The sequence below is a fragment of the Balearica regulorum genome, chromosome 18 (assembly GCF_011004875.1).
Source record: "Balearica regulorum gibbericeps isolate bBalReg1 chromosome 18, bBalReg1.pri, whole genome shotgun sequence".
NCBI classification, from domain to species: Eukaryota; Metazoa; Chordata; class Aves; order Gruiformes; family Gruidae; genus Balearica; species Balearica regulorum.
This window is the reverse complement of record NC_046201.1, coordinates 6,825,783-6,843,738: the sequence shown is the minus strand read 5'-3', so window position 1 is coordinate 6,843,738 and position 17,956 is coordinate 6,825,783. Positions and strand designations below refer to the sequence as shown.

The 17,956-nt window shown below is 38.9% G+C and overlaps 1 protein-coding gene across 6 annotated transcripts in view; it reads right to left on the bottom strand.

The window, feature by feature from the left end:
- The window catches only part of SPAG9 (sperm associated antigen 9), a 65,240-nt gene that overhangs the window by 34,520 nt on the left and 12,764 nt on the right, over positions 1-17,956 (bottom strand). For 4 of the 6 annotated variants that reach the window (XM_075770902.1, XM_075770903.1, XM_075770904.1 and 1 more), the window contains exons 3-4: positions 12,579-12,649; positions 3,950-4,044 (exon numbers count right to left, since the gene is read on the bottom strand). In XM_075770902.1, the coding sequence (XP_075627017.1) occupies positions 3,950-4,044; positions 12,579-12,649 (166 nt within the window). Of the gene's footprint in view, positions 1-3,104; positions 3,512-3,949; positions 4,045-12,578; positions 12,650-17,956 lie in introns of those variants that run through there. The other 2 variants (XM_010313678.2, XM_010313679.2) reach the window with 2 other exon arrangements.

Sequence of the window (17,956 nt, the reverse complement as noted above, 5' to 3'; positions counted from 1 at the left end):
GCATAGAATTGAGATAAAGCAAAGCATTTGTTCAGTCAGAACAATGAAATACAGAAAAAAGGACTGTAATCAACTAGCACAGCTTTAAGTATACTGCAGAGAGAAGATAAAAGTGTGCACAAGTGATGGCAGAAAAATACGCTTCTTGAGAGAAAGTATTGCCTGCAAGTATCCCTGCAGAGACAATCCAGACAAAATATTAAGATTTGAGAGATCTCACATTTTAGCATTATAAAAAGTCAAATCACAACCACATGTAGTTTCTTTTGCAAGGCTTCTCACAAATTAAATGTAACCTAGGCAGAATTCCGTGCAGAATTAGTATCTGCATGTAAGTTATAAGCAAAAATATGAAAGGGCATGCTGAAAAGCGAAAGCTAAGCACTTTTACAAATTTGTTTTGTTTACTTAGAAAAGGTAGGCAAGAAGGGCTTGTATTTAGCAATTAAGTAGCAAACTCCTTTTGGTAAGTGTTACATCACCAAAAAACCCCAATGCTCAAATAGTAAACAATTTTAATTGGCATAACCTTTCCAGTACAGGTGTACAAAAACCACTTCCCGTCACAAAAAAAAATCTTTGCAACTAATTCTCACATTGCACGTATCTCGGCCCTTCATAAATATTATTCCAAGCTACATTATTAATTCGGAAGTAGTTTAGCAGAGTAAAGTAGGCAAAGCAAGTAAAGCAAAATTAGCCAGGGTTACAAAATAAAAAGCATCAGATACTGTTCCAGCACCTGCAAACCAACTGAGCTGAAAAGTCTTTGTGAAAAATGGCCCCAGAACTAAAGAGAATTTGATTCCAACGATCCTCGCTATTGTAACAGGTTCTGCTTTTCTTTAGATTTCCCACAACTCCAATGCTGTGGGGAACAAAAGACACACCACATAAGCTTAGATTATGTTAAAAGACAGGCTGAGCCCATTTCATTGGTTAGGAAGTCCAGCAGCAGAAAAAAAAGGAAAAAAGCTGCCCTTCAGGGGCAAAGCAAGCGGCGATAAAGCGTGCATTGTGAAGCGCCCTTCGCTTTGGAAAACGCCTCCTGGAGCAATGGCTCAGAGCAGGCAGATTTGCCTACTTGCAGGATACGCTACAATGCTTATCTTCTTCGAGTCTTCAGAAGAGAGAATTTAAACAAAAAGAGATACCAAAAAATTTCTCAACTGACATTTGCTTTTTTTCAGAATAGTTTTAAATAAATTTTATAACGAGCCCGTTTTGAGGCGCTAAAACACAGTTCAGGTGCACTGCAATACCTCGCAGTAAATGAAGGTTGAAAAGGGGCTTATTTTGGAAACAAAGGCTGTCACATGCATGTCTGCATTAAAAGAAACTGATTAGACTGAAGCAATTTCAACTTATTATACTGGTTGTTGACCAGAAAGCAAAGAACTCCTACTCCCTCAATGTCCAAGAAATGCCTGAAAATATGTCAGGGAGCAGAAGGTAGGCACATGTTTTAAAAACCTAAACTAATATTCTAAAGTGATGTGTTGAAGCATTTACAGGAACCTTTAGGATAAGCAACCAGATGCTCTTGCCTAAAATCCGACTAGTGTTAAAAAATAGAAACAATTCTTCTACAGTTAGATTCCTTCATCCTATAATTTCATCTTTTTTAAATGGATAAAAGATTAACAAACCGAGTTCCAATTCCTGTAATTCCTAAATCAACAAATTACTAGGGGCAGGAAAAAGCATAGCCTCCCAAAATCCCTCAAACCCATCAAATATTCCCCAGGGAAGCAAAAGCACATTACAAAAAACCCCCTATTTCTTAAACCACCTCACTGCTTAAATACGAAAAGTCTAATAAAGTTATTGAACACCAAGTTCAATATTTTGCTTTGGTGTGGGTTGTTTGTTGGTTTGGGGGGGGATTTTTTGGGGGGTTTTTGTGTGGTTTTTGTTCCACCACCCCCCCCCCCCCCCCCCCCCCAAGAGTTGGGGATTATTTGGTTGGGGTTTGATTTTTCCCTCCTTTTAAACAAGGGCAGCCTTACTAACTAGATCAGTCTATAGAGAGTTACACTTCATTTTATTTCTTTGTATTTAAGTATTCACACACATATACTGATTATCATTGTTATTAATTATTGGCATTTCTTTTATCTATCAATTGGCTTTAAATCTTTGGAACAACCCTTCTGTGCTCAGAGACACAAGTTAAAAGCGTACCACCATACAAAGTCTACATGCACCATGTATTAAGGAGAACAAGTCACATGTCTCTTTCAGGGAACACTATTTCCAGCATTTTTCCTTCCTTAAATATAGTTTACTATTCAATTTACAACCATAGTTAAAGTATGTCAAGTTTTCAGGTCAGAAAGCTACATTTTAAAACTTTTCCAACTGTTTTGTAATTTGTAATTATAGCACTAAAACGTGTCAAGATTACTTTTGGTCACAATATTCTAATGCATCTCTGCTACTGCTCCAGGCAACTAGGACAAACAGAACATAACTTGAGGGGGACAGAGTTGGCAGCTTGCCATACGAGTACAGAAAAAAGAGGAGAGGATAACATTTGGCTGAACAATAGTGAATAGGCTTTAAGAGCTCTAATGCTTAAATAATGAAAGATTTTTTTTCCCACCAACCAATAATCAGATTTTTTTTAAAAAATAACGTGATCAACTAATTACTGTGGTTTTGAGCAGATCATCAGTTAACTGATCTTATATAATTCTTTTGATTTAAAAAAGTGGAATTTAATAGTACAAAGCCTCAGACTGCATACATTTATGGCTACACAAGATCAGCCAAGTACCTGACAATACACTAATGTGAGCTTTATCCATGATATTATCATCACAGCTTTTTTTGCAGGTTACAATAAACCAATGTAATAGCTTTCAACAAACAAACCAACCCATACACTGACCCTGTACTTGCTTAAATACAAGGCAATGAAATTTAAGTGTATAAAAAAAAATATTGCCATATCACAGTCCATGAATATTATGTATAAATTTCAAATTCTTCTGTAAACATAATTCACATCTCTGATTTAGCCTTGCTCTTTCTGTTTGAAAGGAAAACAGAAAGAGAAGAGGAAAGAGTGCACAAAGCCAAGGTTCAGTAGGTCAGAGTACCTGAGTATCCGTGGTAGGTTCTGCGTCAGAGCCGGCACACCAGTAGAAATAGAAAAGTGCACGAGCAGCAAAACCGAGAGCGACACCAAGATAGCCGAGTTAATGACCACCGCCCCGCCAACGAAGCCAAACACAAATAGCAGCATGCATCCAGGATTCATGGCGCTGCGCTGGCATGGTGAAACGCCGGAACCAAGAAGGCTACACAGGGGCCGAGGGTGTATCTTTGTAGGCAAAGTCTGTCATTCAGCCACTGCCACAAAAACAATGCCATCAGCAGCAGCTTTCCACTCTTCTGCAGCAGCTCCAGAGCAATGACATCACCGCTCTCCTCCCCCTCGCGCCGGGAGCTGCCGGGCTCCTCGCAGCATCTATGCAGCGACGCAGAGACACAGCCAGCCCTGGAGCTGTTCTCCCCTCCTTCCACGCAAGGTTCATAGGCTAGAAAGCTTCAACATCTGCATAATATATTCACATCGAGCCCATAGAACAAATGGGTACCACATACATACCTCCATCAACCTGTACACAAAGCCGTGGCAAGATACCAGTAATTTTGGGATGGCTGCTGACATTTTTCCTGCCTACCTGAATTCAAACACTCAAAAAAAGCTGAAATTGTTTAAGGCTAACATACAAAGTATATCTCAACGTTTAGCAATACAACAGCAAAAGCCTCTTTCTACTGATTTCTACACTATTCTCTTACTGCATTCCAATCATACAACAAATCTTTCCGATTCAGCTGAACTGTTGTTGTAGGATTAAAGAACAAAGTCTTGCAAACACAAATGAATGGATTTTTTTTCTTTCATTTCAGGGTGAGAGCGTAATAAATAGCTTACCTAATTCTACTGTGTGTTGTGGATTCTAGCTGATCACCCCCTGTTAGCTGATGAAGTTTGGTTCTTTCCAAGTGCTCCATATAATTGTGAATCATCTGTTTAAAACGACAGAGAAACAGCAAGAAATATTTAGTAACATTTACTTTTACTGCAACTACACGATTCTTCACCAATACAATATAATCTTCCCCTGTAATGCTAAAAATAGTCAAAGCATTCAGAAACATTAAAGAAATAGATAAAGAAGCAAAATTATACAGTGTGTAAAAGCACAAAGCAGAATAGAAGCCCATAATAAATAAAAATTTGGAGAACTTGTGCATTCATGCACAGGAAACATCCTAAGGGCACACAATGTGCATGTGATATTAGAAACAGGAGTTTTGAACAGAAGTACCATGTCCAAATCCATTTTGGAGGCTGTTTAAGACCTCTGTGTCCAGCAGATAGTAAAATTCATTATGCGACACAATACATTTCACTATAGCGTAATTGCAAAGTACTGTGAAGGTCAGACAATATGCACCTCAAATATTGAGCATAATGAATCCACAAACTAAGAATCCAATTATTTCCATAAGCAGAAATATGAAGTCAGCATCTCTTTTCTTTTTCTTCTAACATTCAAATTAAATTTAAGCTTTCCATATTTTCTGGAAGTGAAGTTTGGTTTTAGATTACCTCGACTGACATCTCATAAAAAGGACCAAGTGCCTGTGGATTTTTAGCACTTGAGAACTTTGCTTGCTTGCTCTTTCTTTTAAGAGCACCACAGGCCAGCCTGCTGACTCCTGCAGTCATGACTTATTTAATGAACCCCAATTCCAATCAGCCAAAGGGTGATGCTACTCAGCATGTAACTGATCCGGGACATGCATGTGGAGAAGTAACAGCTATCGCTGCATCACTCCAAAAGGTTAATTTGGACATATGCCTTTGAAATGAAAGATGGGAAAGCCTGAAGAGAAGCCTACGTGACATTTGGTATTTCTAGCATTTCTGCACTTTGCATTCAAAGATGAATAGGGCACTCAGAACAAAACAAACAAAGACATCATAGGTGTACTGCAGAAGAATTTAGTGTACTCTTTTCCTGAGACACATTCAGGTCACATCTCAAAGGCTTCCTCTAGGAAAAAAATACCCCTATTCTGGAAAACTGTTATTTCTCCTGCAAGTCTAGAAAGAGTATACACACCCTTTAAGAGGAGTGTTATTAACAGGCATTTGTACAACCAATGTGAGATAACCTTTTATTTTGGGGGCAGTTGCATACACTAGGACTGCGTTCAGCAGGACGTGGAACCCTGCATCTACATGGTACTTTCAAGTCAGGGTTGATGTGCCCAAGGCCGCTAAAACTGACATTCGGATGCTACAACTTCAGTTAATACAAGCTTCTCCAAAAGCACTGCTTGCCAGCATTAGCTGTATATGAATAGATATTCTTAGTCTGAATTTTTTTTGGTAGAGAACTGGCTTAAGATATCCTGAATGATAGATATTCTATAAATCAGTAACTTATATGGTAAATACTGGTTAGGTACAGATCCTGGGTTTCCCAGCATTCACCTGAAATAATTAATATAATTCAGACCAGAAAAAAATCTTGCTATTTTTAGAGAAATATTATATAATATACTTTAACCGCTGTCAAAAGCTTACAAAATTTATCCTCCAACAAAATGATATAAATGCAGTGTTTTACTAGGACTATCTCATTTGCTTTCTGATTTTTTTTAATGCTTGCTCATATACAGAAGCAATCAAAAGAATTGAAAGCTCCACCGTCAACTATCCACATTTCTTGGTTTTCCTGTTTCCATCAAGCAACCAAAATTACATGTTCCACCAGTTCCTGTGCGTAGTTTTACACAAGTTTATTATAATCCAAATTAATTTAGAAATTCCAGGAAAAAAAACTATACATAACTTTGAAATGCACATTAGACCATTCTGTATCCTGTTCATGTACTCCCTCATCATGGGAGGGAGATATTACTGAACAGCAGCTGACCTACCTTCAAACACTTCTTTTTACAGCATACCAATTGTTTTCTTAAAGTAAAAATTTAAACAGAACATCTGTGGTGCTTTTTAGCTAGTGAACAGCAGCTGAGTAACTGGTACCTTTCCAGGGAACAACTAACACATGGAGGGGAAAGAAAGAGTAGGGTCAGTAAAACCCGCACAACTTTCTTGCAAAGTACATGGTTTAACCTACTTTCTTCCCTCCCCTCAGTCTATTCTTTTGTTTACTGAAATGTCTCATCATATTTATTACCCACATATAGAGGCCAGAGGGAACGTCAATTTAAAGGACTATGTAGTTTAGTATTGTTCTGCAGATGAAAGTGATGCTGATGGTAAAATAAGCAAATCCGTGTATCACATACTTCAGCATAGAGTACATAAGCTATATGAATACAAAAATAAGATGAAAAACCAAACGTATGCATCACATGGCAAATTCTCCACAGATCCAGGCTATCCATGCCTGCAGCATCCCCCCAAAAAACAGAAAAACCATGGTACCACCATGTAGCATCCACACACTGCCTCGATCCAGGATCCCAAGGATAAAAGTTGACAATACTGGAATATTGTCCACAAGGACCAAAGCTCCTCACACTCCCTCTCCACCCTTGGGATGGGGGACTACACAGCTGATGCTGTAGAGTCATGGATTGTCAGCTTCTAGAAATCAGTTAATCAAGAGGTTGAAATAATATCAAATTCAATACTGTAGCTTATTGGGAAGTTAGCTCAGTGTAACTGCTTATCTACAATAAAATTTTGAAGACTCTCCAAAACCATGTGGATTTGAACTACATGACCTCCAGAGATCTTTTCAATCTAAATTACTCTGAGACTCAGCATATTCTTGAAGTGCCATCCTGATTCCCTCCCTCCCCACCCCCCCCCAAAAAGTCTAACAGATTGCTGCACTAGAATTTTCATGCTCAAAATCTGATCAAAAGTTTTGCTATGTTTTGAGATTACTCAGCTATCCAAAGAAAAAAGTTTTAATGTTACTGACAATTTAAAAATAGCCTTAAAAGGACTTAATTGCTCTACTCAGCACAATTCTTACCAAAGTTACACTAAAGGACAGATGATAAATAAAGGACTACATCTACTACCCTTCTTTTCAATAAACACTGCAGTCAATATTTAATCATCCATAACCTTTTATTACTGAAAGCTCATCTTGCTGCCCCTAAAGTCCACAAGTGTATTGAATATGACCAATTGTTCCAAGGAAGACATCATAAACACCGACCTCTTCAGCACTGTTGTAATTAAATACATTGCTCAATTACCATTAGCCGAGGGGATTAAAGATAAACTCAGAACTTGGAAGAATTACCTTATTTAGTTAACAGCATTTCACAGTTCACACGTTAGCTCATTTTAGGAAACGTGCAAACTGACTACAATAAGCTTTTAAAGTCATTACAGCATGAATACATAAGTCATTCCCTTCAAATTCAAGTGACAACCGTGCAATGTCTTTCCATATAAAAAAAATACGCAGATTGGTTTCTTCATACAGCACGTGACAAGTTCTACAGCTGCACAAAGTGTTACAGGTTTTTCTACACCTTGAATTTCAGCATTCAGTGAAAGACAATGAACATCCTGTCTCTAGTGTCTGTTCCTACCCTTACAAATACAACCACTCCCAATGTACACAAGTCTGAGACTTTCTTTGTCACCAACAAATGTGTATATATCACGTTGTGGTTACTGTTACCTGCATTTCTTCCTTAACCAGGTTGAGAGCATCTCCTTTATACCTTCCTTTCTCTTTCACGCCTGCTGCCTTTTTGTGTCACTTCTTCAACTCCCCCGGGACAGGTTTTAGTAATTTTTTTTGCTGTCAGGCCAGGCTCAGTGCTACAGCCTTCGGTGTTCATCCTGCCGACTCTATCAGGTTTGGCACAAGTGGCTCCTCCCTCTGGGAATGCACGACCAACTGTGTATATATAGATCTTTCTGCGTCCCACATAATCTAGATTTATTGAGGTAACAGACGTTTCTAGAATCTCCTTGATTCAGTACGAAAGTCCTAAACATACTTCCGTGTAACTACCTTTTACCTTTAAGGATTTGTGGTGAGCTTGTCACCTAAGTAAAAGCATCGAGCTCCCCAGTGGGAATGACACATCTTTATCCACATACAAGATGATGTTGCTGGCAGATACAGTAGTACATAAAGATGTTAAATCCAGGCTTTATACATCAAGCTGTTAATGCTTAGCATAAGGCTTTAGAAACTCTTTGCTTGAACAGATATCTAAAATCTAATCTCAAAAACAGTGACTGGTACCCATGCTTAGCCACAACTGTAACTAGACATCTCCACTTGGTCTTCTTTTCCCATTTCCCTATACAGGGACTTGCTGGGGATATCTGTTTATCCAAACGAACCTGACAAAGTACATTCCCAATGCCAAAGACAGGCTCGCCATTCTGTCACATTGTATCAGTGCAAAGCACTGAGAAACTTCCATGGCCCAATTATGCTTCATTAAACTAAACCCATATTCTGTGTGTCAGGGAAAGAGATATCGAACCATCTTAGCCTCGTGTTTCCCAAAGGATAAAGATTCACTTCCTTAAATGGAAAAGAAGTTTTATTTTGGAAACCTATGCAGAGAAGTGCCACAAGTGTCAGTCAACTCTCAAATTGATGCTAAAGTACTGCTTTGCCTCACTTTCCCAACTGAGTAATAAACGTAAAACGGTCTTCAGCCAAGCCTTTAAAAAGTCAGTGCCATCATTAGGAAATGTGCCCCACTAACAATGCAGAAAAAGAAAGTAAGACCCTTTAACATCCTACTCAGGGGGTTTGCTCTGAAAGAGTCACTAACAGCCATGTATCCTAACAACATTTGAGATAAAATCTATAACTGAGTAACAAAATTCCTTTCTAAGTCTATAGGGTAATGGTCCAAAGATTTTTGGGTTAGACCACTATCAACCGTTCCACTTTCTAGCATACTGCCCTTGTGGCTGTACGATCGTTTCCTGCATCTGGTCCTTTATAGCTAGAGGAAGATGGAAACAAGACTTTGCGTAGTGATAATTACACAAGTTCAAATTCAGGAACTCCACCATGATGCTTTATTGCTCGTCTGTTCTGAGCATTAGAAAAGAGCGAGATCAGCACAAGATTAAAATATGTTGCAAAAGACAGACAAGGGACCAGACCACATTAACTATGCAGGGAATCACAACGTGGATGGCAGAACATGTTCAGGCTGTCTTCATACATTCTGTTCTGACTGAACATGTTATCTACTACCTACTACAAACACCCAGCTACTCTCCACCTTCCAATCCGTCAACTCAACTGCTCAGGTTATCATACCCTAATCCATTTAAAATCAAGCCAGTTAGCTCAAGCACAGACTTACCAGGGAGGAAGCTTAAGGGGATATATTCCACTCACACCCATTAGCTCATCTCCCACTCTATGTAGAGCAGCAAGACAAACAGAGGCTAATTTGACAGAAGGGTGAAGAAGGCCAAAGCCTCTTCCGAGAGCTTTAACAAGTCAAGACAGCCCTGCTGTCTTAGCAGCTGCAAAGACACAGTGTTGGTAAGGCGGGCAGGCGCCCTGGAGCTGCAATGCAGAGCCCTGTCTGGCAGGCTCAGCTCCAAAGAGCACTCCCAGCACTCATCACAACACATGCTGCAGGTGAGGCATTCAGTTCTCCAGTTCACATCACTAGTGCAGCTTCCCATGGCTTAATCAGCTTAAGAAGGTCTTCATCCATTTTGACAGAAATTATTTAGGTGAAACTGCTGAGCCAGCAATCTTGCTGGGCAATGATCTCCAGCAAAGAGGTAGCCACAAGCAGGTAGGGTTAGTGCTGACAGAGGACATGGTCACAGAACCTCAGTGAAGTCAAGAGCTGGAAGAGAAAGCCATCCAAGTCTGAAACAGTAAATTGTGAATTAAAGATGGGGGGATGGAGGGAAGCAAATACTGAAGACAGGCAGAGTAGAGAAAAATTGCTAGAAATTAAGATTGCAGAAAATACAGTCAAGTTGCATCTTTAACCGACATCTGTCAAATTAATCACTGCCAACATCTTAAGAGATAAAAAAACCTTTCTAATGCTTTGTTCATTATTTGGTCAATAGAAAGAAAAACAATTGCTGTTTCAGTAAGTACCAAAGATGGATCACTTGCAGAGATGATGGTGAAGCTGCTTCAGAAGGAAAAAAACTATTCCTTCCTAGAAAAACATGGAAGGAAGAAAGGTTTCAGAAACAAGTATTGTGATAGAAGTATTTAAGCCAATAAACTTGGTAACTTCATGCTTGAAGTAGGTTGGGTATTCACCAAAATTTCTTGCAATAGAAGAAAAAAGTTACTATACAGACCTAAGACACTAGAATTTGTTGGGAGAAAGGGAAGCAGGAAATCAAACAGGATGGGGAAGACAGGCACTATTATCAGACAGTCCTTTCCAGTCCCCATGGATTTCAGTCCTTGAGTCTTAAACACAAACACCAGATATCAGCATTAAAATCCTGACCTGAGACAGCCTATGACTAAAGTACATCAGGAAGTTTGTACTTTGCAAGATTGTCAATGGTCCCTCCAATTGTGATCAAAAATGTCTTTGCAAATGAAGATAAGGAGGATCTAGTTAACTTCCTGAGGTTAGTCACACAGTTGTTAAAGGCTCCCAACCTTTCATAAACAATCACACTCCTGGTAGCTATTTTCTGTCCTTAGTTCCCAGCCCAGTCCTAAGCTTTTGCAGCCCAAAAACCCATTACCCCATCAACTCTCCATGTCCTATCTTGCATATATTGTTCTACTTCAGCAGCTGCCAGTCTCAGAATTTTGGGTACCTCTAGTAACGTGTACACACACTTGTCACCTGAAGACAAAGATCAAAATCTTCGTAGGAAAAAACAGAAATAATCTAAGGTAGAAGCTATGTAACATAAAGGGAGAGAGGCGAAACATTCAAAAGAAAAAAGTGCGAGACTGGGCAACAAAGAAAGAAGAAAGTAAACATGCTGAAAGGAAGGGGCACAGAAAACATAAGACCTGATTTTAGGAGCACAGAAGTATGACTATACCATGTTGCATTACAACTTATTTCTTTATGAGGAAAGGACATAGTCACCTCAGTAATAATAAAGCCCAAGGAAACACCTCTCCCTACACCAAAGAAAGTGAATTTAAGATGTAAAAGCATTTAATAAATTGGAATCAAACCAGCAGAGGTTGTTGTCCATTTTGGAGCAAAACCTACGTAAAAAGATATTCAGAACATTTCATTAGCATTTCAGTGAATTAATGGTGCCCAATACATTTAGTTATCTTGAACTCTGCAAAACAGGATTCAATAAAAACCTGTCCAATTTCCATTGTGATAGTACCCATGGTTTCTAACTAAAATAAACTAAAACTTTGCAAGCCCACAGTACTCTGAAGTACTTCCAATTCAAAAATGATATAAAACTTAAGTGGGCAGCATTAAATTTTGTCACTTCCCCCTTTACTTAAATTTCCAGTTTTCAGCAGATGCAGCATTCTACAGCAACTATTTAGTAACAAACGTGATCTTAAATACATTATGATTTCAGTAAATATATGGATATTTTTAAGAGCTGCAGAAATCTTGTCATGCAATACTCAGGAGCTATATGCTGGTTGTGCTTCCAAAGCCCCTTTCAGCTGTTGTCAGGATAACATGCTTATCTTCAGATTGCTAGGGAAGTATTAAAGGTAACCAAATTAGACATCTGTGTTTGCTTTCCCTTTCCCCACACGAGGTCTTTTGAACAGTCAGTATCGCATTCCCCTCTGTTAGTGACTATCCCAAAAACAGCTATCTGACCTTTCAAACAAAGGCAAAGCAATCACAGTAAGGAGAACAACTGTGCTCAATACTGGGGCTTCAGATTAATCAGAATTATTCAGAGAACCTAGTGATTTCCTTACTAAAGTATACATGCTAGTTGGGCAGTAAGCATCCCTGCACGGGAAAGACAACCTGCTGCTAAAAATCAAAGCATCACGAGTCCCTTTACACTCTAGAACCAAAAGCGTGGCTGTTATTTAATTTAACAAAGTCAATCTTGTCCCATCTTCATTAGCAAATACTGTTTCAATAGCTATCAATAAGTATGCCAGGGACTTCTTTTAATCATGAGTCTCAGTAGGAGGTCAATTTTTGAAGTTATTTGTTCCTTCGATGGTACAACTAAAACCAACACAGAAAACTGCTGGAACGAGTACTAAGATTGCAGTTACATTTCTATTTCTTTGAAGTTTGTTAGTGCGCTTTGAAGAATTGTCTTTGAAATACGAAAAAGCAAATTCCTAGTTTTCTTTGAAACTTCTGAGTATCTGAGAAAGCTATACAATTGACCAACAGGTGATCAAACTAACATGGAGAAACAGGCACTTAGATGTGAATTAGAAAAACTACACGCCAAACGAAGCCTGGTTACAGCCAACATTACCAGTACAAACATCCAAGCATCAGGGAATAAACTAAAACATCCGATAATTTTCCCAGTTGTTCACAAAGTTGTCCATAGATCTAAATTTTTACAGATACCCTGAATTACTCTTGGCATAATGACCTACCTCTGTATGTCTTGAATGAAGTGCATTGTATTCTTTCTTGAGTTCTGCCTCCCTCTCCTCAAGTCTGCTAACTGGAAAAAGAAAAATTAAAAAAGGAATTAAAATTAAATTCAGAGTTCTAGTACGAGATTGTGACTTGCCTAGGAACAGGCAACCAGATCAGAGGTGAGAGTACTCTTATCAGTGAATAGCAAAGAGAAGGAAGAGAGCATGTTGGCTCTTGTGTTTTTAAACTCTCACTTGAGCTTTCCAAGTACATCATCATCAGCACAACCTTACAATCTGCTGTCCTCAAAAAAAGCCCAAGTACTGTTTTCCCTAGCTGACTGCTAGCCCAACAACAGGGGATTTTTATGTTCAAGGACAGCTTACTGTTCACATCAATCCAGATTGTTTCACACGTGCACATGGAAAACGTAGGAAGAGGCAGAAGCCACATCACATAGCTAGACTCAATCTCAGACAAGAGCTGTGAGCTCCAGTTAAAGCACTACATTGGTTTCCTAGAACATAACCACACAATCTCCAGAGATGTTTAAGTAGGACAAACATAAACAAGGCATTTTTTAAATAGCTTCAAGTCATATGTTGTGGTACAGAAATAAAGACTTCTGCTGGCATTCACTCATATTCCACTGAGTATTAAGGCAATAGATTCAGGGAAAGAAAATATTTAGATATTTCTGAAGGTATTCCAAGAAATTAAAAATACATCTAGCAGGTTTAGTAGAACTTTACACACTAAGTTCGTATTAAGAGGAGATGAGCTGGAACAAACTATGCAATTACTGTGCAGAAAACTGAAGAGAATTCAGAACTTTCTTCACATAACTAACTCCTTCCATTTAAACAGAAAACATTTCTGCTGTTTAGATGTGAATTCCATCTTTTTGTTCAGGTATTTTTGAGCACAATATCTATTGATATAATCATGTGTTTCAAGTTCTGTAAATGAGCTTCTCTTATTTCACTTGTCATGTTTAAATACCCTGTGAAACTTCAAATTTATAGTTACTTGTCTCCAGAGACTCATTGCCAGATATACATTAGCTTAAGACAAATGCTTGCATCTTCTCTGCCATTTGCACATTTTCATAATGCCAACTGGGTCTTCTGAAAATTAATTCTCAATATACCATTTCTTTTTGCTCCATAGAGCTGTATGTTGGCACAGTATTTTATTGTAAGTCAAATCAAATAAAAATATCTTTGCCAGAGTCAAATGCTGGAACCAAAATACGTAATTGTCTACTCAAATCTGCATAACCATTCTTAGCTCCTAATCTAATCTTGCTCTTATAAGAGCATTAAGTTCCTTGACACAACCTTTTGCACGCCACCAACCTGACCAAAAGCATTACATCAAATTTTATTTATACTAATGCAAGATGGAACACTTTCATTTCTGCACTGTTATCAGACTGATAACAGTTATTGGGTCAAATAGCTGTAAGTGATATACAAGTGTTTACAGCACAACATGTATCAAAATATATTTTACAGCACAATACATAAATATGTATTTTTGAGATGCAATGCAGGACACAATATATGATGAATAGAAGATTTTAGTTTATTATTTTTAGGTCACCGATGTTTTAAGGCTGCTTATACATTTAAAGGGAGGTTATATGGAAGCTTGTGGTAAGTGCCTACAGAAACAAATGTCAGAATTTATCGTTACAAAGCATGACATGACAAACCATATTTTATTCACTATCTTTGACTGACTGGTATTCTAATCAGAAATAATTACATTTTACAACAGTTGACCAGAGACATCCTAGCAGTAACCAGTCAGTAGCTACAAGGCAGAGCTCAGCAGTTTTAGCTGCCCACACCCCATCCAGCAACAGCTCTGCTCACTTGTGCCTCCACCATCTCTGGGCTTTGCATTACAGTTCCCGACATCTCTCCCTTCCCTGCAGACCAAGGTAACATTTCTGCTGTGCTAAACCTGCTTTAGGACAGGCAAATAGCCTGGAAATCAGGAAGAGCATACTGCATGACTAATTGGCTTTGTGTTTTGTGAAGCCCGTTCCCTCCCCTAGAAACTGCGCCCTGTTGCAGCTCCATGCCCACGCTGCCACCCTGTGAAACGCTGCTGCTTCACACCAGACACTGAAGTCACTGTTCAATGCAGCCTGACCAGGAACCTGCAAAGAAACCACAGTGATGCACCCCAATGTTGTTCGGTACGCTTGTGTCTAGACAGCGCGTCCAACGCTGGCTCCTAGTGATTGATTTTACATGCTGGATTCTGGGAAAAGTACTTGACCCAGTGCATTTAATGAAGGTTAATGCCACATTAGGTGTTACAAACACCCATCTCCATAGCTGACCGTAACCTACCTTGATGAAATCCACAAAAGTGTTTCCCACTGTTATGGATATAACAAACACCTTAACAACAGTTGAGGTTCCATAACAAAGCACATTGTCTCTTTCTATGGCTCAATTTTAAATAGTTCCTTAAATCAAGTAATAGAAGACAAATGTACCTAGGTATTGGTATTGCATAGTCAAGGAGGGTATCTCCACTAAGTCTGATAACTATTTTTGTTCCATACAAAGGTCAGCATTTTCTTGTGGAAGATACTTCCAGCTGTGCAACACATTACAGTCCTACAGCTGGAAGTTTGTCATAAATGGATGTACACTAAGTTTTTATACCCCCAGACACCACACTAACAGTCCTCAAAACAGGCTTTTCCAATACCAGCAGGATGACACACAACATCAGAAATCTATTCTACCCAAAACATGCCTCCCATCAAAGATAAGATCTTGATGAAACAAGCAACAGAACACGCTTCCCTTCTCCAGTTAAACACTGTGGAAGAGATGAGATATTCCCTGAAGATCAGAGATCACCATGGACTTGAAAACAGAAGATACTTGAACCTAGCGAAGAACAGCCAGAAGAATTTTGAGGAAGACCACCAGATTCTTGCCCCAAAACCTTGGAGAAACTTATTAAGTCACTATTAAAGGTACACTCTCATCAGCAGTTACAGGAAACTCAATGGGAGATAAAAAAAATGCCTTCCCCTGGCACCCAGAAGTACATTTAAAACCAAATTGTCACCAGTTCCATTTCACTCCAACAGCACACAGAAGAGTGGAAGTCTGGCACCACTCTGATAACATCCCCCAAGAGGAATGGAGCTGGGCACTAGCACTGCCTGACACACACTGGGTCCGCAAAGTGGCAACCACAGTTCCCAGCAATCTGACTTAACAGTACAAAAAGCTCCACTGATATTTCAGTCTAAGACTTTTTTCCACCAAGACGTCAAATTCTTAATGGGTAGATGATAAAAATCAGTTTGAGGATATACATCCTAAAAGCAAAATATCATTGTCTCTGTTGTAATATGTCTTCATAAAGCAAATATATCCTTGTTACATCATGGAAGATATTATGTTCCAAGATTACATTGTAAGATATTACATGTGCAAAATATACATATCAAAAAAGTTTCACTACTCACAGTTACAAATCTACATGGAAAAATTTTAAAGGTCTTCCAGCATCTTAAATATGAGCATAAAATGCAAATATTTGAGTATTTTTAGGCTGATGAGAAAGCATCCCACTGGAACACCACCACAAACTCATACCTGCAACCTTCTCCAGCACTGTCAATATCCTAACACATTCAATGACCTGAAGTACTAATCCTAATGAAAGTTTGATCAAATCAAACCAGTCAAGCCTAAAAATGGGAGATTAAATATTACAGCAAACTAGAGAGAAGCCCCTGGAGTTTCTGCCTGACAGCATTACGAAGAATTAGGCAGCGAAGCTGCCCACCCTGCCTGTTCAAAAATCAGAGCTTACCTCCCAAGTCTGATGGCTTTTACCAAGTTTGGAACACCCTCCATCTGTATGTTGTCCTCTGCCTCAAACTGCTGATAAGCCTGAGGGGGAGAAAGAGAAACAGACCTGCTAGAATGCCAAATCCAACCAGCATGATGCCTTCAAGAGGAATTACAAGTTCCTGCTACAAAGCCAGGACAGAGATCCAGCTCATTAACAAGCCTTTCCTAGCACTAAGACTATCTGAAGGCTCTCCCTGGACAGCTTTCATCCAACTCCATTCTTAAAAGCAGATCCCATGCCAAAGTTAAGATATAGATCAAGCATAATCAATCCCATGATCCAGTAGGACCTTACAACCTATAAAGAAGTTGCTAAGCAGCACACACATCAACCATGCACTGGAACAGGGACTGAAGCCATCAAACAAGTATTTAACCTGAAAGCCATAAGATCTGGAAACAAGCAGCACAGAAAACTGATTTGTAAAACAAGTGATACAATCAACTCCGTGGCAAGACCGACATCTTCAAGTAGCTCTTTGAACTATAGGCGCAGTTCTGTTTAAGAAGTAGGGCACTTTCAATTATGAAGATAATTTAGCTGTCAAGAATGCTCTGTTGATAGCAAATATCAACACATACAGCTGCATGGTCTTATCCCTGACACTTCTGGCCTGTTCAAGTATCCACTATGTCTCAGACCCACAAAATCACTGTAATTTTATCACCAAAAACTTGACATAAAACTTAAAAAAAAGGTCCTTAAACTTTCTGCTGCAACCACTTAATATAAAGACAACCATATGCCAGGAGACCCCTCACAAAGGCTGAGATTCAAATGAACAACCACCAACTTCTACCCAAAATCAAGTTAAAACAAATATCATTTGGACCTAGTATCAATTTCTTGCCTAGTCTCTGGCCAGAACAGTGTTTCACCGAGAAAAGCTTTGACTGACTGTTTTGAAAACAGTGGGATGCTTCATTTACACTTTTGGCTATTGAAGCAAGTAGCTTTTTGAGAAAATCCAACATGAAGCCAGTATGAACTCAGAAGCTACAGCAGATTGCATTGTATTTTAAAGCCAGGTAACCAGTGACGACTCAGGAACCTAAGACTCTCAAAGACATTTAAAGCCTTTTTCTCCATTACTGCAACAGTTGCAGCAAAAGAATTATTATAACAATCAAACTTCAACACCTAGACCACTAGCACAATACCTCCATTTAAAAAAGTACATGAGCAGTTAATTATATGCCAGTGGATTTCAACCTCCTCTCACCACTTTTGTTCAGGTATATTAATAGAGGAGTTTAAAGCAGGCCAATCACTGCTCTAATTTCCTACTCCATTTTATTTTAGCCTCCAGTCTTGTAGCATGACTTCGTGCAACTCTGGAGCTAACTGTACCCTCTGCTCCATCTAGTGGACTGCAGATTCCCACATCACAATACAAAACCAGCATCTGCCTTGTAATCAAGCCAACGTAGATGCATTGAGAAATGGCTGCACTGAGAAAAAAAGTAGCAAACAGTAAGCTCCAAATTTGTTA